This window comes from Aquarana catesbeiana, linkage group LG13 (genome assembly GCF_042186555.1).
Source record: "Aquarana catesbeiana isolate 2022-GZ linkage group LG13, ASM4218655v1, whole genome shotgun sequence".
NCBI classification, from domain to species: domain Eukaryota; kingdom Metazoa; phylum Chordata; class Amphibia; order Anura; family Ranidae; genus Aquarana; species Aquarana catesbeiana.
In genome coordinates, this window is record NC_133336.1 from 121,773,045 (window position 1) to 121,796,667 (window position 23,623).

At 43.1% G+C, this 23,623-nt stretch overlaps 1 protein-coding gene across 4 annotated transcripts in view; it reads right to left on the reverse strand.

Annotated features, from left to right (window-relative positions):
- Positions 1-23,340, reverse strand: part of GANC (glucosidase alpha, neutral C) — a 215,483-nt gene extending 192,143 nt beyond the window's left edge. The window contains exons 1-7 of one of the 4 annotated variants that reach the window (XM_073609525.1): positions 23,048-23,339; positions 20,877-20,933; positions 20,493-20,601; positions 18,650-18,777; positions 16,341-16,523; positions 154-199; positions 8-70 (exon numbers count right to left, since the gene is read on the reverse strand). In XM_073609525.1, the coding sequence (XP_073465626.1) occupies positions 8-70; positions 154-199; positions 16,341-16,523; positions 18,650-18,777; positions 20,493-20,601; positions 20,877-20,933; positions 23,048-23,106 (645 nt within the window). In that variant the 5' untranslated portion in view covers positions 23,107-23,339. Of the gene's footprint in view, positions 1-7; positions 71-153; positions 200-16,340; positions 16,524-18,649; positions 18,778-20,492; positions 20,602-20,876; positions 20,934-23,047 lie in introns of all 4 variants that reach the window. The other 3 variants (XM_073609527.1, XM_073609526.1, XM_073609528.1) reach the window with 3 other exon arrangements.
- Positions 23,341-23,623: the final 283 nt, after the last annotated feature.

Below are 23,623 nucleotides of genomic sequence, written 5' to 3' on the forward strand. Positions count from 1 at the left end.
TACAAACCCCTTTAGCTGTGACTGTGCCTCTTGTACGAATAGTAACAGAACCATTACTTTTTAATGTAGCCTGAAATGCAAAAGATTGGATGGTAGACAGACACACAAAAAATTATTTTCAAGCGTGTTATCTGAAATATCAGAACAATGTACCTCTGACTTATCCGGCTGCACTTTTATGTCTGTCTCTGCTGGTTCTCTGTAATAAACAAACACAGAACCAGTGAGGAGTTTATTACACCAAAATGAGTAACCATAAAGAATGTCACTATGTGCTGAAGAACAATGTACTGTATTTATTTTATTTATGGATGTTAAAGAATAAAAATAAAGTTAAAAGTGCTACTTAATAAAGCTGCATTTAGAAAATAAAGGTTGCTATGGGCAACACTTTCCCTTTTAGTCTTTCCACAATATAAAAGAGTTTGTAAAAGTGGTTGTAAATCTCAGTCATTAAATATGAACAAAGCATATCCCATGTGTTCTGTGTGAAGGGAATGTGTCTCTTCCCTCCAATCAGCTTTCAGCGCTCTCCTCACTGAGCTCTGCAGAGTGTAACTTCAGCTATATGCCCCCTTTCTGGAAATTCTCTGGCAAGCTTTATACATTCAGCACTTTGATGTAGAGAAGAGAAGAATGCAGATAGACAGTTACAAATGATATAGGATGATTTGTTTCATCTCTGCGTATTACCTGAGACCAGTCACTTCACTGGTTATATGTAAAAGTTTACAACCACCTTAAGCTTGCTTTAACATTAGCTCGTTATGTAAAGGTCCAAATGGTAGATATTTGTATGAATACACAAGTAACTCATCTGTAGGGAAAGGGAGTAGCATCCAGATACACCTGGCAATATGTCAGGGGAAGCAATAGGTTTATCACCAGTTTTCCCCAAGATCATATCGTCTGCTGCCCAGAGAAATTAATATTGCTACCTAAGTTAAAGTCTTTGTAACCCTAATGCCCCGTACACACGGTCGGACTTTGTTCGGACATTCCGACAACAAAATCCTAGGATTTCTTCCGACGGATGTTGGCTCAAACTTGTTTTGCCTACACACGGTCGCACAAAGTTGTCGGAATTTCCGATCGCCAAGAACGCGGTGACGTACACCACGTACGACGAGACTAGAAAAGGCCGGTTCAGAACCAAGCGCGGCACCCTTTGGGCTCCTTTTGCTAATCTCGTGTTAGTAAAAGTTTGGTGAGAGACGATTCGTGCTTTTTCAGACTCGTGGCTTTCAGATCGTTTTCTGCTGTTCAGTTTGTGCTTGTGGGTTTGTATCTGCTCTTCAGTGCGTGCAGCAAGTTCCGCGTGACTTTAAGTAGTCATTGTATTCTTGTTCCTTCGTTACTGGTTTTCAGGTCGCTCTTCACAGGCCTTGCTGTTCTTCAGTGCGTTCTGTTACTTCGTTCTGAGCAGCCGACCGTTTTCTAGCCATGTTTCGTATGCGTACTCCTCGTAGAGTTCGTGCTGTGCGGGGGCTTGGTGTTGGGGTCCTGACCTTGACACAAGTCCAGTCCATGAACAGGGTGGGGAGGAGTTCATGGACCAAGAATTGGTTGCTTCAGCGTGACCAGTTCTGTCATATGCCTTTGCTCCGTGAGATCCGTGAGAATAATCCTGATGATTTCAGGAACTTTCTCAGGATGACGGACCCCATATTTCACCGTTTGGTGGCTTCGCTGACCCCCTATATTAGCAGGCAGGATACCTGCATGAGGCAAGCCATCACTCCGGAGCAGAGGTTGGTCGCTACCTTGCGGTATTTGGCCACAGGGAGAAGCCTGCAGGACCTCAAGTTCTCGACAGGCATCTCCCCCCAGGCTCTGGGGATCATTATCCCAGAGACCTGTTCTGCCATCATACAGGTCCTGCAGAAGGAGTATATGAAGGTAAGATTTTTATCCTCTTATATCACATTTTATTGTAGTGAATGTTTGCTAATATATTGTATTTCTTCCCTCATTCCCTAATTACCATGATTGTAATATGCTGTGAATGTCCCCTTTGTCCTCATGCATGCTGGATTTTTATGTAATTATTATTTTATGTCCTTCATACATATTTGCCCTTCAATAACCTCCCCAGCATGGTGTCTCCTGCCCTATATTCACCTCATGTAGTCACTTAACAATGTATTTTATCAGCTCCATAGTAGTGCTTTACCCCAAACACCCCCTAAAATGTTTTGAAATGTTATTTTTGATTTAAATTCAGGCAGAGTGCCAGAGGCTTTTTTTTGTGGTGTCCCCAAATTTTTTGTAACCCTCCCTCCCCCCAACTGCTAAGTCAGCTGATCCCAATTCTCTATCCTCAATCATCTATATGCTGACTTTGCCAAACCCATACACACTATACCCATCTCTTTACTGCTCAGATTTATGGATGAATTCCCCAAAGCATGTAGTGCAAGGGCCTGCCTGTATACTTTCCAATGGTACTGTTTAAAGTTTTTGTATCCTATTATTATCTTGATAGGTAATAGCAGAATGTCCAAATGTCCTCAAATGTGTACAGTGTGTATTTATATCTTTGTATTATGACACTTCTTACCTGTCCAGTGGTCTGCCAATAGTGTAACTAAGGAGGGGCTGTTCCAAGTAATACCCTGTATTTAGGCATTCATCTCTCAATGAAGTGAAGAGGGTTACCTGTCCAAGAGTTCCCCCCCCCTATAATGTTAGAAATGGCCCATGAGAGGGGGGGAGGGGGAATATGATAGGTGTACCTTATACTTTGTTGTTGTTAAATTCCCCTTAGTAAATGCTATCTGGAGGTTGCCCCATAATGTTTGTGTATAATCTGCTTGCCATGTATCTTTGAAAAAATAGTAATGTTTATTGTTTTTTCCTCAACAGTTTCCTTCAACGCCACAGGAATGGCAGACTGTGGCCTCCCACTTTGCCCAGCGGTGGGACTTTCCTAACTGCGGAGGGGCAATTGATGGGAAACACGTCCACATCGTCCCACCACCCAACTCGGGGTCATACTATTATAATTACAAGGGGTTTAATAGTATAGTGATGTTGGCGGTGGTGTCGGCTAATTACGAGTTCTTGTATGTGGACGTGGGGAAGAATGGCCGGATGTCCGATGGTGGAGTGATCGCCCAGACGGAGTTCTACAGGCGTCTCCAGAATTGCAGCTTGGACTTGCCACCTCCAGAGGACAATGTTGAAGGTCTCCCATTTGTGTTCGTTGCTGATGAAGCATTTGCGCTGGGCGACCACCTGATGCGGCCATTCCCGATGAGGACCCTCACCCCGGAACAGAGGGTTTTTAATTACCGGCTGGCCAGAGCCCGAAGAGTGGTGGAGAACACATTTGGAATCCTGGCCAGCCGGTTCCGATTATTTCTGACACCCATCCATATGGCGGAGTATAAACTGAACCATATAATACTTGCCTGCTGTGTTCTCCATAATTTTTTAAGAAAACATTCAGCCAACTATGCTGGCTCAGTTGGGCCTGAGGCCGGAATCCCAAATCCATCAACACTGACGGCGCTTGAAAGTGGCCGTCCTGGCTTGCCCTCCCTGAATGCCCGTGATGTCCGGTTACGCTACCTGGAGTTCTTTGCGGGTAGGGGGGCTATCAATATGCCAGACAATCTGTGACACCTTTTTCAAATAAAAAACAACCAAAAGAAATTCTTTGTGGACATTTACTGCTTGTGTTTGTTTTAGCTGACCCTGACAGAAATGTGTTGAGTGCAGAAAATGTCGTGACTGGGTAACCTTATAAAAAAACACTGTTGGCTGGTACTTCCTAAATGCAAAAACACATTTCACTACAAGTGCACTTGCAACTGCACTGAACCTGCACTTGTAGTGCAAAGTGTATTTGCCCTTAGGAAATAACCCCCATTTTTGCATAAAACAGCAATTACATCACCCCAAAAGTGTTGTAGTGTTGAGACAATAATCCACACATTCTTGAGTAAGGCACTTTTTTATACCTGCACAATCACATGTGCATTTACCAAAGGTTTTTAAAACAAACCAACATGTTTGTTGTATAACAATGTTTGCAGTAGCATTATCAAAAATCGAAATATCCATTTCAGATAAAACAGGCCTGTGTAAAACCAACAAGAAAGCCAAAAAACTTGAACTTACAAAGTTCACATATGTTAAAACCTGAAGGCTATATCAGACATCAGTATTTAGGAACTGGGTTTGATATAGCGTTCAGATGGGGGGAAATCACCCCTGGAAAAGCCAAATTTGGAAGATGCACACCAATTTACGAATGTCAACATTGTGCTATCTGCCATCAGGGGGATCAAGGGACGTGTTTTGGGGGAGCAAGCCCTTCCTCAACGCTACTTTATAATTGAGGAAGGGGTTGCACCCCCAAAACGCGTCCATTGATCTCCCGTGATGGCAGATAGCACATGTTGGCACACTGTGTGCATCCTCCAAATTTGGCTTTTCTAAACATTGAAAAAATTTTGGTAAGATTGGACCACGATAAAACAGGTGATTTTGTGGGGTTTAAATTCGCCCCAAAACATCAATGATGTTATTATTTTTTTTAATAACATCACTGATTTGTTGCTGGATGTTTTGCAATTGGAGATTACACCCCATGATCTCCCCGATCAGTATCTGGGCACTTTCAGATGTAAAGCGTTCTGGATCACGATCACCTAAAAAGAGATAAAGAACAAAAAAAAAGGTCTCAAAAATCTGCCACCATCTCTTTTACCTGAGCCTGTGGTCGCAGACACTCACCTGTTGTGGTGCCAATCTCCACCACATCTTCTTCTTCCTCCTGCTCAGCTTCTTGGGTTGGTATTTCCCCTTCTTCCAGAGGGGGGGGGTCTCTGGTCTCCTGGGATGAGGGGTGTCTGAGTCTTTTCTCCCCTATGTAAAACAAAAATGGTATAATTAGCACACAGATATTTGATGGCAGAACTAGAAATAGGAAACATTGCTTGGAAGTGGGGTACAATTGTCTATTTTAGCCGAGTTCCAAGATGTATATTTTTTATTGCCCTTTGTCAAGCTGCAATACTTTACCTGTTTAGTACAAGCTTCACAGATGTAGCCCCCACTATAGTATACACTGGAGCATCAGTGTGCCCCCCCTAATAAAAATGGTGTTCTTGTGTCCCACACTAGTGCTCCAGTGTTCAGATGTGAAAACAGCTGCTCAGTGTCCTCTCCTTACACACAATCTAGTTTGCATTTCATTCTAGTAACAAACCCATCTACACAAACAAATATTTGGCATCCAAGTAGGCCCCCAAAAATGTGTGAAAATGCATATGGCCTAAACAATGGTGTTCTAGAGGCCGAAAGAAAAATGTTTGATACGAACGAATAATGGGCCCATGAACATTAAAGTTGACCTTTTTAAACGTTACAATTAATAAAAGCATATGGAGCAGAACGAACGTAATAAAGACAGAAAGAATAGGAACACAGCACAACTACTTACTTTTTTGCAGCACTCTCCGGATCTTTCAGTACTGCTCTGGCTCTCTCAACTTCAGGTCCGACCACCGCTTCCTGAGCTGATCTTTAGACCTTCGTACCCCGAAATTCCGCTCAAGACTCCTGACCACTTTCGCCATGATTTTGGCCTTTCGGATGTTGGGGTTGGGGTAAGGCCCATATTTTCCATCATAGTCGGACTTCCTCATGATGTCGACCATCTCCAACATCTCCCCAAACGACATATTTGTGGCCTTAAAACGTCTCCTTCTGGATCGGGACGTGCCTGGATCCGGGCTTTCCTCCTCCTCCTCCTCGTTGCTAGAATTAGCACGCACCTGTTGTAACTCCGCCATCATGCTCTTCCCCCACTGCGCCGAACGAAAAGGGGCGGGGAATACACTAGAAAGAACGTCAGGGGCGGGCGGAGTTACACGCATGCGCAGTGTGTATAAAGCGTAACACGCGTGCGTATTACGTACGATCTGTGAGCGGAGGAAGGAGCATTGGACGCGCCGATCGTAAGAACGAAGGTAAGAGACAAACTTGTGCCTATACTGCTTCTAGATTGAGGCCTATATTGTAACAAGATTAGGAGAGTTTTGTCTGACATTAGGCTTTGTCTTGTGTTGTGTCTTGCAGTGAACATGGATATCTTAATGAAAGACAATGACTTCATGTCAGTATTCATAGAGATGCTAAGTGAGCTGCCCTGTCTGTGGGAGATTACCCACCCCCATTTCAAGAACCAAGCAAAGAGGAAGGCAGCACTGGAGCAATTGTGTGAAATTGTGAAGCAGGTGATCCCCACGGCAGACATCACTTATTTAAAGATTTTCATTGGTGGCCTGAGGAGCACATATCTGAGGGAGCGCAAGAAAGTCCTGGATTCACAGAGATCCGGAGCAGCAGATGACATCTATGTCCCCAGGATGTTGTACTACGACAGGCTGCACTTTCTGGCAGGCCAGACTGAACCCAGGCCATCCCTCTCCAGTCTTCCTTCCACGCTTCCTTCCCCCCGGCTGAGGCTTCTGACGCCCAACCTGGGCCTTCCAGGCCACATGTAGAGGAGCCCAGCTTGAGCCAGGTATAGCATTCCTCTAAATATTTCTGCTTGTACAATCAATGATGTTAACTAGATGTTAGTTGGGAGTACTAATTTAGGATTGTGATTGATGATGCAAAAACTAAAACTATGTCCCTTTTTCATACACAGGGAAGTCTCAGCTAGGAGGTGGCCAGGCCGAGCCGGCTGGCTGATATCAAGGTCCCTCCACCCCCCCTGAAAAGAGAAAGTGGCAGTAGGAGGAGTACCCTAGAGGAGGCTGCTATAGCATTCTTTTGGAGGGCTACAGAGGTCCTGGGAGCACCACACACCATGCAGGAGAACATTGCGGCCTTCATAGCCTATAAAATGCAGAGGATGGAGGAGGGCCAAAAAGCCATGTGTGAGGCCCTCATATCGGAGGCTCTGGAGAAAGGTATGAGGGGCCAAATTACACCTCACACACATCTTTGGGATGGTCCTCCTCCTCCTCCTGCAGGTCCTCCTCCTCCTCCTCCCTCTCCTCCAGGTCCCCCCAGTCCTCCTCCTCCTCCAGGTCCTACTTCTCCTCCAGGTCCTACTCCTCCTCCTGCCACATCTCCAACTGCACAGCCACAGCCATGAAGGAAGCGTGGAAGGAAGACCAGACAGTGATTGCCCTGGGTTCAGTCTGGTCGGCCAAAAGATGCAGCCTCTTGTGGTACCACAGCCTGGGGACACAGATGTCATCTGCTGCTATCCGGATCTCTGCGAATTCTGGACCAGACTGGCCTCCCTTAGATATGGACTCCTCAGGCCACCAATTTTGATGTTGAAGAATTGATGTCTGCCGTGGGGGTCCCAGGCTTCGCTAATTTCTCATGTTGATCCAGTGTTGCCTCCCTCTTTGTTTGGTCCTGATCCCTTAATAAAGGATTTTTGTTTTGAATTATACTCTCCTATGTGTTTTACTTCAAAAAGGACCGTTTGTTTGTGAGGATTCAGGTACAATTCAAATATACAATGTGAAATGAACAAAGGACACCAACAACAAACAATTTCCTGGAGATTAAATAATAAAAGATATCAATGGTGTTGGGGTAACTTGACACACAAAACACACCCAAAAATATTCTGGAGTAAAAATAAAAATAACATTGAACAAAGATCAGCCTTGGAAAAAATCCAAACATTAAAGAAAAAAAAAGGCTTAAAATCCAAAATAAAAAAAAATTAAAAAATATAAAACTGTCAGATGTGACAACTAATAACAATATATTCAGGGAATCCCACTAAAAAACACAAATAAAAGTTTGTGAGAAGTGTGTGTGAATATGAGCAGCAAAACTACTTAATTCTTGTCACATTATAAAGAAGAAGAGAGTGCGCTGTATTAAACCATTTTTAACATTGCAGCGTGACGAAAGTGCTGTATCCATTGCGAACGCTAAGTTTACCAGAACGAGCTGTCCCGTGTCGGAATTTCTTCTGAGCATGCGTGGCACTTTGTGCGTCGGAACAGGCCACACACGGTCGGAATTGACGCGATCGGATTTTGTTGTCGGAAAATTTTATCTCCTGCTCTCCAACTTTGTGTGTCGGAAAATCCGATGGAAAATGTCCGATGGCGCCCACACACGGTCGGAATTTCCGACAACACGCTCCGATCGGACATTGTCCATCGGAAAATCCGACCGTGTGTACGGGGCATCACACCTACATACACAGCCAGCCCCTCACTTGTATGAAGCCATAATGTACTGTATACTTTTTGTTAAAATTGATGCCTCTAAATACCTTTTTGCATGCATCTTCAGGCCAGTCACGTGACTGGCGGCTGCTCTATACCGCTGATCCAGGGCTACAGCGGGAGGGGCCGAGATCTCCCTGTCAGAGGAATAATCCTTCCGGCCGTGTCCCTGCGCACTTGCACGGTGAAACGGCGCTCCGGCGCATGCGCGTTCACGGTCCGATGGTACTCATCGTGACCCCTGGGCTGGCCTATAAAGGTTGCTCTTGTGCTCAGACAAATTGCTGGTTTGTCTTCAGCTTCCTGTTGCATTTTGATCCCGTTTCCTGTACCTGATTGCCTGTTGTGACCCGGATTGATCTTGACTACTCTGCTCTTCTCCTGGACCTGACCCTCGGCCTGCTTAAATGGATTCCGCCTTGTCTCCTGTGTTTGACCCTCTGCCTGTGACCCGGACCTGCCTCCTGTCTCCTTGCCTGACCCTTTGCTTGTGACCTGGACTTGCCTTGTGTCTCCCAAACACCATCCCTCAGCCAGTGATTGGGACTACTGATCCTTTGTGTTTGACCCTCAGTCTGGTTCTGGACTTTCTGTTTGATCTCCTTCATTAAGTCATCTCACCTGCCAGTCTCTGCACAGCTGCTCAACCCTACAAGGACCACCACGCAGAACTACTCCTGCCTGCTGGGTAGCCTGTGCCACTTTGTGCCATTCACTCCCTGTATCACCTCCAGGGGGTGAGCTGCGCTTAGTCACAAGGGTGAACCGCTCTCGGCATCTCGGCCTTGGTAAGTACTTCTCTGACACTTCCTCTGACGTCAGCTGGGGAGGTCATGTGGCCGCTTGGGCCCACCTGTTGTAGCCCTGGTTTGGAGGTGTAGAGCGGCCGCGAGTCATGTGTCCAGCCCGAAGATACATGTAAAAAAGTATTTAGAGGTATAGTTTTTAACAAAAATGTATACAGTACATTATACCTGCATACAAGTAAAGGACTGGCACTGAATTTTTTAAAAGTTCACTTTTCCACTAACAGCAACAGGAGGGGCAGGGGGCAGAGACAGCTCACACAGAAGATACACGAGCTGACAGGCGGGGGGGGGTAGAGGGGGAGAGGAAAGTTGCGCATGACACAGGCGCGTAAACTGACCATGGTATCAGGACTCAGCAACCATGATAAACCGTAGTCAGTTTACGGGGGGAGGGTAGAAACTGGCAGGATCAGCCAGGTTTTTTACAGCTTCCAGGGGGGCAGGTTAGACAGCACCAGCACTGTGCTGTTTAACCTGCTACAAGCACTTTAAAAAAATACTCCTGATATGATTGTAGTCTCAAGCTGACCATAAACTAATAGATTTTGAAATGAACGATCACAAGAGCATTCGCATGCAAATTCGTAGGGAAATTCCCAGTACATTCCATGATTTGAAGAATATCATTCGAAAGTACCTCAGAATTTCATTTGATTTTGGAACAAGTGGGGTTTCTTAAATGAAAATCACATACTCTGTTAGAAATTTGTTTGTTCCCATCCTGCTCCTTCAAATTTTCTCATCATCGCTGTTGAAAATGAACAATAATTTGACACCACTATCGATTAGAAAATTGAACAAATGTTTCTAAAACAAAAAGTTTCCAAGGAAATTCTACTAGTGTATGGCCAGCTTTAGGATTCTCTTTAAGGTGACCTCCTTCTGAAAAAAAAAGAATTTTTATAACAGCTTACCTGTAAAATCCTTTTCTTGGAGTACATCATGGGACACAGAGCCTAAAGTAATTACTTAATTGGTTATGGGCCACCTTCAGGTGTTGACACTGGTATACCTAATACAGGAAGTTGGCTCCCCTATATAACCCCTCTTCCTTCCAGGAGTACCTCAGTTTTTGTAGCCAAGCAATATACTTAAACCCCATAAAAGAGGGGCGGGACCTCTGTGTCCCATGGTGTACTCCAAGAAAAGGATTTTACAGGTAAGCTGTTATAAAAATCCTATTTTCTTTATCGTACATCATGGGACACAGAGCCTTAAGTAATTACTTAATGGGACATCCCATAGCAATGCTACTTGAGGGGAGGGAGACACAACCCGTAGGGCACCCCCAGACCTGAGGACCTATACTGCTGCCTGCAGCACACTGCGCCCAAAGGCGATATCCTCATTCCTCCTTACTTGATAACATTTTGCGAATGTATGCACTGAAGACCAAGTTGCGGCCTTGCAGATCTGAGCCATGGAGGCCTGGTGAGACACTGCCCAAGAAGCACTAACCGCTCTGGTAGAGTGCGCCTTAACTTGAAACGGGGGAATTTTACCCTTTAAATCATAAGCTTAAATTATCACTTGCCGAATCCACTTGGCGACAGTGGATTTCGATGCTGCCTGTCCTTTCTTAGGACCCTCTGGCAGAATAAATAAGACATCAGTCTTACGAATCTGAGCAGTTGCCTTCAAATAGATTTTCACTGCTCTCACCACATCAAGACAATGTAGTGACTTTTCTTCCCTGGAACATGGTTTTTGAAAAAACGATGGCAGGACAATATCTTGGTTCAGGTGAAAACCTGAAACTACTTTTGGCAAAAAGCCTGGACGAGGGCGTAAAACCACTCTGTTCTCATGAATAATCAAATATGGCTCTTTACAAGAAAAAGCAGCCAATTCCGAAACCCTCCTTGCTGAGGATATAGCAACCAAAAATACCAGCTTCCTTGTCAAAAGGACTAAGGGGATATGCTGTATCGGTTCAAATGGCTGTTTTTGTAACACTGACAAAACTAAATTCAAGTCCCAAGGGCTCAAGGCTGATTTAACTGCCGGATTAATTCGCATCACTCCTTGCATAAAACCCCGGACTAAAGAATGCGTAGCAAGCGGTCTTTGAAATAAAATCGATAAGGCTGAGACTTGGCCCTTAATAGTACTCAGGGCCAACTTCATCTCTACGCCTAATTGTAGAAAGGCAAGAATTCTGCCTATGATATATCTCCAAAGGGTGCAAACCCTTAGATTCACAACAGGAAACATAGGCCTTCCAAACTCTATAACATATAGAGCTGGAAGCTGGTTGGTAAACCCAAAAATCAAATCCAAATAAGAATGCAAAGAATCGCACCAAAAACCAAAAAAGTTATAAAAAAAAAATAATAAAAAAATCGCACCAAAGTCACACCAAAATGTAATTATACAAAAACATATAAGTGTATACATATAGTGTCCCAATCATAAAATTAAGGTGTATATAAACCCAAGATGCAAAAAAAAAAAAATCGCACCAAAAAACAGAAAAATGCAAATGGTGCGATAATTACATTTTGGTGCGACTTTGGTGCGATTTTCTTATAACTTTTTTGTTTTTTTGGTGCAATTCTTTGCATTCTTATTTGGATTTGGTTTTTGGGTTTACTCACATCCTGTATTTTGGGTTTGGACACTGTAGGCACTGTTATAGGCAGAGGTCACTATACTATCATGATATTCATTTTTGGATGCTTTACACACTAATTTGCAAGCCATTACATTTTTGGTGATAACTTCTCCTGTGTAGGACTGGTGTCCACACCTAGAAGGATTTTAGTACTCACCTACTGGGGTAGGTGAGGTGTGATAACTATTACACTATCACCTTTATGGAAACTGTTTTGTTATAATTTATTCCACAATAACACTGTGTCTTTTAATACTTAGCCACTATAGAGTGATTTGGTAGAGAACTATTTGACATATAGGTAGTGCCACTCGCCCCTTCATCTTCTTTATTTCTATATTCTAGAGCTCTCTTATGGGGGGTCTTACGTCCTAAGGGCAGACCTTACTAATTAATTTATTTACTTGTTAATGGGAGATTCTTTTCTGCCCAAGTTAGAATATGGTTCACCGGTGTCCCCTTGGTGACTGATATAGGCCAAAGCTGTGGCATTGTCGGATTGGATCCTGACAGGACAATTCTTTAACCTGGAAGTCCTGGTTTTCAGAGCCAGATGCACTGCCCGAATCTCTAATATGATGATGGGCAAGAACCTTTCGGTCCTTGACCACTGTCCCTGGATAGTTGTCTTCTCTAGTACTGCTCTCCAAAGGCTGGCATCTGTCGTTACTACTTTCCAGATAACTGGTCTGAAGGATTTCCCTTTCAGCAGATTCTGGGTTAGTAACCACCAACTGAGGCTTTGGGACCTTCTTGGGGACAGCCGCATTGGCAAGTCCAAAGCTTGGATCGTTTTGTCCCAAGCAGACAGGACACTGTTTTGCAACAATCTCGAATGGAACTGTGCATAGGGAACTGCTTTGAATGAAGCTACCATCTTTCCGAACAACCTCATGCAAAGGCAAATTGAGGAATCTCTTTTTGACCTGACCATCCGCACCAGCTCTTGTATGGAGCTGATCTTTGCCGGAGGCAAGAACACCCTTTTCTGGGCTGTGTCTATGATCAGGCCCAAATACTCCAGCTTTCTTAGCGGTTTTAAGGAAGACTTCTCTAGGTTGAGAATCCAACCCAGACTTTCCAGGTAACTGGTTGTAATGCATACACTTTGCTCCAAGCGAGCCACTGACTGGTCTATTACCAATAGATCATCTAGGTATGCCAAGACTGTTATGCCCTGTGCCCTTAGCCTGGCTAAAAGTGGGGCCAGTACTTTTGTAAACACCCAGGGTGCTGTAGCTAGCCCGAAGGGCAAGGCTACAAACTAAAAGTGCTTTTGTTCTACTTCGAACCGCAGAAATCTCTGGTGAGCAGGAAATATAGGGACATGCAGATATGCATCTCTGATGTTGATGGATGCCAGAAGTTCTTTTCCTTGTAGGATGGAAACTACTGACTTGATTGACTCCATGCGAAAAGAGCAGATCTTCAGGAACTGATTTAGATTCCTTAGATCTAGAATGGGTCTGACAACCCCAATTGGTTTTGGTACCGTAAACAGGTTTGAATAAAACCCCAAACCTCGCTCTTCTGTGGGGATCTTTATGATCACCCCCTAAACCAATAATCGGTCTAATGCTGGAAACAGGGATTGCCTTTTCCCTGGGTCTTTGGAAACGTTTGATCTCAGAAAAAGAGATGGTGGAAACTCCCGAAATTCTAGTTTTGTATCCTAGAGACACCGTGGAGAGAACCCATCTGTCCTGAATTTCCCTTTGCCAGACTTCTGAATATTTCAGAAGTCTTCCCCCCACTCTGGTGAGGGGGGACGCCTCTTCATGATGAAGCTTTAGTACTCTGCTTTGCAGACTTGCGGCCCCAGGTCTTCTTTTGTGCCTGGGCCTGACCCTGAGATTTTCCTCTAGAGTCTGATGGAGGAGGCCGTCACCATTGCCTAGAGGTAGATGCCCCTGGCGCACGAGAAAAAGCCAGTTTAAATGAAGGACGTTTATACTTTCTTTTGACTGGCAAAAGAGTACTCTTTCCACTAGAAATTGTCTGGATGTATTTATCCAAATCATCGCCAAATAGTCGCTCCCCATGAAAAGGGAAACTAGTCAGAAGCTTTTTGCAAGGTACTTCGGCTGCCCAATTTTTTAACCAAGGGGGTCTACGCATGTGTATTAGCACAAGCGCTAAGCAGGACGCCTGGTGAATAGAATCTTTCATAGCATCTATAGCAAAAGATAATGCCTTTGGTAATTCGGCCAACTAACGGGCCTGTTGGGCAGGGAGTTTTTTAAGAGCCTCTGTGAATAGGTCCTTTAAGGACTGACAGATGCCTATTGCTGCAACTGCAGGCTGAGTAATGGTTCCTGCCAAGGAAAAAGAGGATTTTAACAGGAATTCCAACTTCTTATCTGTTGGATCTTTAAGCAGTTGCGCATTGTCTACTGGACAAGTTAAACTTTTATTCACACTGGAAATCGCAGCGTCAACTGCTGGAACCTTCCATTTCTTGGTGAATTTTTCCTCCATGGAGAGAACTGAGAGTCTCTTTGGAGGGAAAAAATGCTTATCCAGATGATCCCATTCAGCATAAATAAGCTTTTCTAGTAATGCATGGACCGGAAACGCATGTAAAGGCTGTAAGGGTTTCAAAGAACCCAAGGAAGAAACTGGACTTTTAGCTAACTCTGTTAAGGGTAGCATGAAAGTGGAGCGAACCATCTCTGTAAGGATATGTACATTAGATTGTGAAGCTGAAACATCAACTGTTGTTTCCTCCGCAGAGGAATAATCGGCTTGTTTTTCCTCTCGATCGTCTGAGGGTAATACCTCATCCTGCTCCCACTGTTCCCTTGGTAAAGGGTTTGAAGTGGGAGAGAGGGATCTAGCACGCTTCCTATCCCCTTGGATGGAGGATACGATTAAAGCTGCTAAAATGCATCTTCAGTCACGTATACAAGGGCTGAAGTGTGAGAAGCAGTGTCACCACCAATCGGTTCCAAAGACTCACCCTGGCTTGCCATATCTGGTACCTCCGGAGAGGATGACAGTGTGGAGGCATGACTGGTGTTCCCAGCGCCTGGGGGTGGAACTTTTGGTGCCTTAGTAGTAACCTTGGAAGCCATAGTGCAAAGCACAAAAACAAAGGTACTCTAAGAATGTACTATTTTCAGAGCAATAGTAAGAAAAAACAATAGCAGCATAGGTTAAATGAAAAAAAACAGAGGTACTCCTGGAAGGAGGAGAGGTTATATAGGGGAGTCAACTTCCTGTAGTGGGTATACCAGTGTCAACACCTAAAGGTGGCCCATAACCCATTAATTACTTAAGGCTCTGTGTCCCATGATGTACGATAAAGAAAGTTAGCTGCCTGGCTATGTCTAATTTTAATAAAGTCACTAACACAGTGCAAAACTACAGCAGCCTGAAGTTAAAGGGGTTGTAAACTCTTGAGGTTTTTCACCTTAATGCATACTATGCATTAAGGTGAAAAACCTTCTGAAGTGCAGCAGCCCCCCAGAGCCCCCCTTTTACTTACCTGAACCCGAACGCTCCAGCAACAGGGACAAGCACAGCAGCACCAGCCGCTGTCTCGGGTCCTCATTGAATAGATTGATAGCAGGGGGAGCCATTGGCTCCCCCTGCTATCAATTAAATCCAGTGACACAGGAGCCTGGGGACGGGGCCGTGCTCTGCTGTCTGTGTCAATGGACGCAACAGCATGACTCGGGAGCGCGTCAGCACGAGTCCCCCCCGTGGAAAGCGGCTCTCTGTCGGGGCACTCGAAAAGAGGAGGAGCCAGGAGCGCAGCTGGGGGACCCCAGAAGAGGAGGATCAGGGCCACTCAGTGCAAAACCCATGCACAGAAGAGGTAAGTATAACACATTTGTTATTTAAAAACAAATAAACAAAACAAACCTTTACAACCCCGTTAAGCTTTAATCTCTGTTTGGGGCAAAAAAATTCACTAAATTATGACAGCATTGCTATCACATGGGACCAAGTAGAGCAGAATATTTTGAACTATGTTATTTTATCTTAATAAGTTAGTGAAGTATACCTCTGCCACTTTCAGGCTTCAGGAGAGATCTTGGTAAATATATGTACTATTTGGTGTATGTGTGCTGATCACCCAGGGCTTACTTAAATATGAACAACTATTAAGCCTCATGCACACAGGATGTTTTTACAGCTGCTGTTCGGGGCGTTTGACGTTTTTCTTTTAACTGCCTCTAAAAGCCTCAACATGTTAGCATATGTGTCCATGCACACATAAACTGTCAGAGGCGTTTGGAGGCATAAGCGTTTAGGGGCAGTAGAAAAAAACAACAGCCTGTGCTTCCAGGAGCAGTAAAAACGAGCTGTAAAAACTAAAAACACCAAAAAACTCTGTCAAGCCGCGTTTAGCATTTTTAGGCGTTTTTACATAGGGAGGGTTTTTAATGAAATAACGCCAAAAAACGCTAGTGTCAAAATGCGAAAAAACTGGCGTTTTTAGCGCTGCTGTATCACTGGCGTTTTTAAAACGTCCTGTGTGCATGAGGCCATACAGTTGTAGTGACTCAGCCTACAAAAACAGGCATTTGTGCACACTGTCCATAGCAGAGCAATTTTTACATCATAGTAAAATGCAAGTTCTGTTTGGATACAAAAAGTTTCTGTACTTTTATCATCAGCATACATTACAATATCTATATATATATATATATTAAATAAAAACCTTCCCTTCCACTGATTTTGTACCTTTTTTCTGGTGGTAGTCGTAGATGTTCAAAATACAAAAAGCCCTGAGAGTTTATTCCAAAAAGTGCCTTGTCTTCCTGTGTCACCATAATAGAAAATGGCTGGGAATTGATATGGACCTTGCTTGTGCCACTTGGATGCTCGAGAACCACAGTTTCTGTCTCTTGCAGCAAGATATTGAACCTGATGGAATATTACATTTATTAATTTTGTGTTTTAACACAAATTAGTTCATGTAATAACACCACCATAAATGGCTAGCCATAGAGAACATTTTGTTCTGATTTATCAATATCTATTTTGTAAAGCGCTGTGCAAACTGTTGGCAACATACACTGATCAGCTATAACTTTATGACCACTGAAAAGTTACATGAATAACATATCTTGTTACAATGCTATCTTTAAGTAAATGGGACATATTAAGCAGCAAGTAAACATGTTGTTCCTGAAGTTAATGCGTTGAAAGCAGAAAAATGGACATACCTGAGGAAGAGATGGCACCAGGATGCATTATAGGAAGAAGGCAAGCCCACCTTTGGGCAAAGTTCTGCTTTGAAACCCTGGGTCCTGCCAGTAATGTGGATGTTACTTGACACGTTTTACCTACCTAAACATTGTTGCTGACAAAGTACATCCCTTTAGGGAAACGGTATGTTCTGATGACAGTGGCCTCTTTCAGCAGAATAATGCACCCTGCCACACTGCAAAAATGGTTCAAGAATGATTGGAGGAACACAAGTTTGAGATGTTGACTTGGCCTCCAAATTCTCCAGATCTCAATCCATTGGCGCATCTGTGGGATATGTTGGAAAAACTGGACCAATCCATGGAGGGCCCTACCTCACAACTGACAGTATTTAAAGGATCTGCTACCGACAGCTTGGTGCCAGATACCACAGCATACCTTCAGAGGTCTAGTGGCATCCATGCCCTGATGGGTCAGGACTGTTTTGGTGGCAAAATGTGACATACGCAATATTAGGTGGGTGGTCATAAAGTTATGGCTGATCATTGTACAAATCCTTTTTAACAATAATTACACAGTTACATAGATTGAATAAAGACACTGGTACCTTCAGTTCAACCTGAACGTGTATGTGTGTGACTACTGTTTTCCATATCCCTGTACATTGTGTTGAAGCACATCTAAAAGTTTTTTGAACTTATGTATGCCTCTCCACTGACCCCACCAACTGTGGAAGGAGTTCCTTACCGCCCTAACAGTAAAGAATCCCTTACACAGTTTAAGATTGAACTGTTTCTCATCCAACTTCATTGTGTGGCCCCATGTCTTCTTTAGGGACCTAAGAATTGAAAGTTTCCTCCCAATGCTAGAGTCACCATTGAAGGATTTATATATTGCTATCATATCGCCTCATAAGCATCTCTTCTCCAGTAACAATACGTCAGCATGGCTTCACCATATTCACTAAACTGAATAAGTATATGTTCACTTTACAAAGTGAGCTTTCACTTGGCTTGCTGAATGAAGAAAAGGTGTGCTGACCTTCAATCATTCAACCAAACATCCTGCTTTTTTTTTAAATGTCCTTACACATGATTGGATATTCTTTCCACAGTGAATATTAACTAAGCTTCACCTCATTTCTAGGGCTAACTAAAAATTCATCTTCAAAAGTAAACAGTCATATTTTGCACAATAATAGGAATGCTCAGGATTCTGAGCATTGCGTTTGATAACTCGGCTATTCTGATCTCCTAGGAAGCAATAATTTATTTGTTAAAAAATCTCACTGCACATAGGGCCCAGTCTTTCCTTGATCAAAGGAGGAGAGGAAAAAATAAATAGTATCACACAGGCACAGCAGGCTTATGCCCCGTACACACGGTCGGACATTGATCGGACATTCCGACAACAAAATCCTAGGATTTTTTCCGACGGATGTTGGCTCAAACTTGTCTTGCATACACACGGTCACACAAAGTTGTCGGAAAATCCGATCATTCTGAACGCGGTGACGTAAAACACGTATGTCGGGACTATAAACGGGGCAGTAGCCAATAGCTTTCATCTCTTTATTTATTCTGAGCATGCGTGGCACTTTGTGCGTCGGATTTGTGTACACACGATCGGAAATTCCGACAACGAATTTTGTTGTCGGAAAATTTTATAGCCTGCTCTCAAACTTTGTGTGTCGGAAAATCCGATGGAAAATGTGTGATGGAGCCCACACACGGTCGGAATTTCCGACAACAAGGTCCTATCACACATTTTGTGTGATACGGGGAATTAGTATTAAAGCAGGACCTGGCATGGAAGAATACTTTAAAGGTATTCATTCTGACCTTTCAGTAGTTGGCTCCTTCACCAATACATCAGGCACTTCATATCTAGGCTTTAAAGGTGAAAGCTCTTTAATTTTAAGTCTAACGATATTGCCTTCCACTGCAATGACTTGCAGTTGCAAGGGAACCTAAAAGAGAGGAGATGAATGAAATTAGTACTTTCGATCAGACAGATAAGTCAGTCATAGATTTTGCTATATCAAACTCACACTGAAGATATTTTTTAACTAAAACATTTATTAAAATCAAAGCAAGTTGTTTAAAACTTGCAAGCAGATCAGAAATACTTACTTATATTTTACAGCTAAGAAGACTGTAAGCATTATTTCATATCAAAGCACAATGGGGTTGATTTAGTAAAGGCAAATATACTGTGCACTTGCGCCGGAGCTTAGTAAATGAGGTAAAGCTTCACTTTGCAAAAAATACTCAATCACATGCAAGGAAAATAAAAAAAGCATCATTTTTTCTTGCACGATTGGATGATAGAAATCAGCAGAGCTTCCCCTCAGGTCTAGAGCAACTGCACTTGCAGTGCATATTATATCTGCCTTTAGTAAATCTACCTCAAAGAGTAATGGTGCGCCACATCCAGCAGGACCATTAACCACTTCCCACGCAGCCTAATCTCAAATGACAGCTGGGTGAGACATTTGTCGTTCCAGGTGGATGTCATATGACGTCCTCCCAGAATGCGCCCCATGGGCTGCACTGCGGCACGATCTGCCACCGGCTGTGTCCACTGGATACAGCAATGACTGAGCAGTGTACCGGCCTGCTGTCAGTACCATGTGATCGCTATGACCAATCACAGCAGATCACATGACAATTGTAAACAATGGAAGGCTCCCTTTCATGCCATTCATTGTGTACAACTGTGTTGCTAGCTGTGATTGGTCACAGTGATCACATGGTACAAACAGGAACAATCACAGCCCATCCGTACCATGTGACTACCTGTGATCAATCACAGCTAATCACAACAATACACACTGAATGAATCAGTTTCATTCAGTAAAAATTGTTGCTTATGCCAGGGAAATTCCCTGGTATAAGCAATCATAGTGTGTATAAAAAGAAATAAGAAATCCTGATCACTTCCCCAGAGTAGTACAGTGTTACTATGGTAACACTATATTGCTCTTGTCACACTCTTTTAAATATAAATAATGGAGCAGATGCTGTTTCTAATTAACGAAATGGGTCATCAGTTCTCTCTTCTGCTGTGTCTGATAGAACAGATAGCTTGTGCTGCATGCTGTAATCTTTCTGCTGTCCTGCTGTCCCTGCTCCCCACTCAGCTCAGAGTGGGAGGGAGGGTTAATAACTCTGCACGCCCTGCTCGTGTAGTCTAATCACTGTACCAGCAGCGAGAGGGATGTAAACTGTTATCTGACAGCTCACATCTCTTAGGACAAGGTCACGCTTGGCAGGAATCTATGGCAGTTTTCTATGTGGAAAACTGTCATATTCCCTCTATTAGGGGCAGTTACTATTTCACTCTGAAATAGAAACTGGTGCAGATAGATAGTGGTTTCCACTTGGTTGAACTCCTTCTATTCAATCCTGATCTTATGGTGCTCCTAATATGACTATTTCCTTGACTAAACCTGTACGCTCCCCTCTCTTGACATCTGTGTTCTACCTGGCTGGGTCTCCATATTACAATTTGGTTCTTTGTTTGATCCCTTTCTAGGACATCAGCTCTCAAAAGTGAGGAACACATCAAATACAAGGGCTGTAATCTGTCAGCTGCCATGTATCCAACTGACACTCTTCAAACAACTAAACAATTACAAATGCTCCAGGGTTTAGCAATCAGCATTTTCTAAAAAGTACTGACCTTTGTTCTCTGATGAATAATGTTAAGTGTAGCAATGCCATTCTCGGTTTTGAGGGTGTCCAACTGAGCCAAATATGGCGACTGGTCTGGGTGAAGAAGTTTCTGCCTCCTGCATTTGTGAAAGTGGAACAATACAATAAAGCCAGCATTGTGTTAATAACAATGTAAAGGGAAAGAAAACAGAACAATCTGTCTGGGGTTTTATTCATCTACGATATTTCTCTATCTATAAATATAAATGAATTTGTAAGATTCTGCTATAAGGTATATTCTATATGAGCTGTCATGTGTAAAAACTTACAGCTTGGTGAGCACTAAGTACCTTCACTGCCAAGCAAATACAGATTTATTTACATAAATTATATTTTTACTTCTAGAATATACCTGTAAAATCCAATCTGGCTGCATGTCTTAAACTGGCTCTTGTCCTCAAGAAGTAGCCTAGAAAAAAAACAGCACTCTTACAATAAATGTCACATACATCCCACTGTCATCTCCAGTGACCAAATGTTTGCCCTTGCAAAGGTATTGGGTAATACAGTATATAAGAAGTATATAAGAAGAACCCAACAGATTCCTCCTTCCACACTAAACAATGCAGATGGATGATTCCCCCTGCCGCTTATTGTATTCAGACAGCCGCACTGCCTGCTGCCACCAGACTACGCGACCAGCGGATTCATTTGATTTGATGCAGGTGCTAACCAGATGACAGTTTTCCACCTGTCTCCTTCAACCTGGGTGATGCTGACAAGGGCCCACATGACTCAAATTTAAAATGTAACTTCACTCTTTCAATCAACATTGATTTTTTGTAATCCTTATGCAGATAGGATTAGTAAATAGTTAGGAAAGTACCGTATATAATATTTACTTGTTTTAAACTTATTTATTTACATTTCTTTGGTTACTTCCTAGTTTCTTGCCCAGGCAAATGATGTCATACATCCCAGGAGTCTTCAGGAGGGGTTGTCTCTGCTAAGCACACTCTCCTGCATGCATGCTTGAGCTAAGGGCAGATGGATTCCAATAAGTAAATGCCACATGAATCATCTGCCCTTACTCAAGATGATGGGGGAGTTTGCTTTAAATTTTAACAATGAATTCATTAGTGTTATTTGGTTTGTGGTGCCCAGATGCAGTGAAGACCAACCGCCATCATTATACTGCGGCAAGTTGGCTCTATTACGCGAATCGTCATAGCTGTACGTCGGTTCGTGTAATAAATACAGTGAGCGCGTAGATGGTGCCGGAAGTGTGGCCTCGAAGCCGATGCGTGTGTCCGGTGGCCACAATGTCTGCTGGCCACCTACGATCGCTCCACAGAGAGCCAGAATGGGGATCTGTCAATGTAAACAAACAGATCCCCGTTCTGTCAGGGGAGCAGAGAGAGATTGTCTGTTCCTAGTGATCAGGAACAGTCCCCAGTCCTCCAGTCAGTCCCCTCCCCCCACAGTTAGAAACACCTCCCAGGGACCACATTTAACCCCTTGATCACCCCCTAGTGTTAACCCCTTCCCTGCCAGTGTCATTTACACAGTAATCAGTGCATTTTTATAGCACTGATCGCTGTATAAATGTCACAGGTCCCAAAAAAGTGTCCGATCTGTCTGCCGCAATGTCGCAGTCCCGCTAAAAATCGCTGATCACCGCCATTACTAGTAAAAAAGAAATAATAATAAAAATGCCATAAATCTATCCCTTATTATGTGGACGTTATAACTTTTGCGCAAACCAATCAATATACGCTTATTGCAATTTTCTTTACCAAAAAGAAATGTAGAAGAATACATATTGTCTTAAACTGAGGAAGAAATTTTTTTTTATTTCTTTTGGGGATATTTATCATAGTAAAAATGAAAAAATACTGTTTTTTTTTTCTAAATTGTCGCACTTTTTTGTTTATAGCGCAAAAAATAAAAACCGCAGAGGTGCTCAAATACCACCAAAAGAAAGCTCTATTTGTGGGAAAAAAAGGACGTCAATTTTGTTTGGGTACAACGTTGCACGACCGCAAAATTGTCAGTTAAAGCGACGCAGTGCCGTATTCCCAAAAAATGGTCTGGTCATTAAGGGGGCAAACCCTTCTGGTCCTTAAGTGGTTAAGCTGTGTATGGTAGCCTGTGCCAAAATGACATGGTTCATTGACTGGTGTATTAGAAAATGTAAATACGTTCTACATAAGAACGTATGAGAAGGGAACCATCATGGCCATTGTGCCTTACATACTTTTTTTTAATAAAAAAGAAACAATAAAGGAATCAAATATGAGAAACTGCTGATAAAATGTAACAGCAGCAAACAGTACAAGGTACACCATGCACAACGCAAACCTAAATTGACTTTACAAATGACATTAAAACAAGAATAGTATTTTATTAAAGCAATTTCCTACTTTCAATTGGTGTACAAAAACAAACGCATGGAAAGTTAAGATCTCAAAGGTCAAACTTGAAAGATAAATGAGTTGAAATGTATTACACAAATAAAGTGTACATTTTCTCAGGTTGTGAGGTAAGTGCACATGTACCCTGCTGTGTCTGGGATTTACTTACCCTTCAAGAGGATCCTCTGCCTGAACAGTGAGGTTGGGGGCTGACTCCTGGGAAGTCATGGCTCTCTCCAGATTCTCCTTTTCCTGGTAGTCTATCCTTATATGCTACAGCTGCTGGTATGAAACCTAGTGTACAATATAAATATTATTATTTATTTATAAGGCATACAAATTACACAGGACATGCAGTGCTGTCAACCGCCTTTTAATTCACGGGCAACTGCGCATGCGCTGTTCCGAAGCTTGGAGTTTCTGACAGGACACCTAGTTCGGAAAAGCTCGTACACGCTCGCCCATTATGGGGCGGGCGCATGCGTAGTTACGTACTGCCGCTGGGTGGGCGTCATTTTTGAATGCTACTCGGTCAGTCTCGGTATTTCGTCAGATTAGGCGACCCGTCAGAATGTGTAACGGAACTGACGTTCCGTCGCCGCCATCTTGCTACACCCCGCACTTCTCCATAGTAAGGATACACTGAGAAGGGGAAACCGGACATTTGTTACACTTATTTTTAACAGTAGACTGAAGTTATATAGTGAAATACAGTACTTATAACTCCGTATGAATGTTTACATGT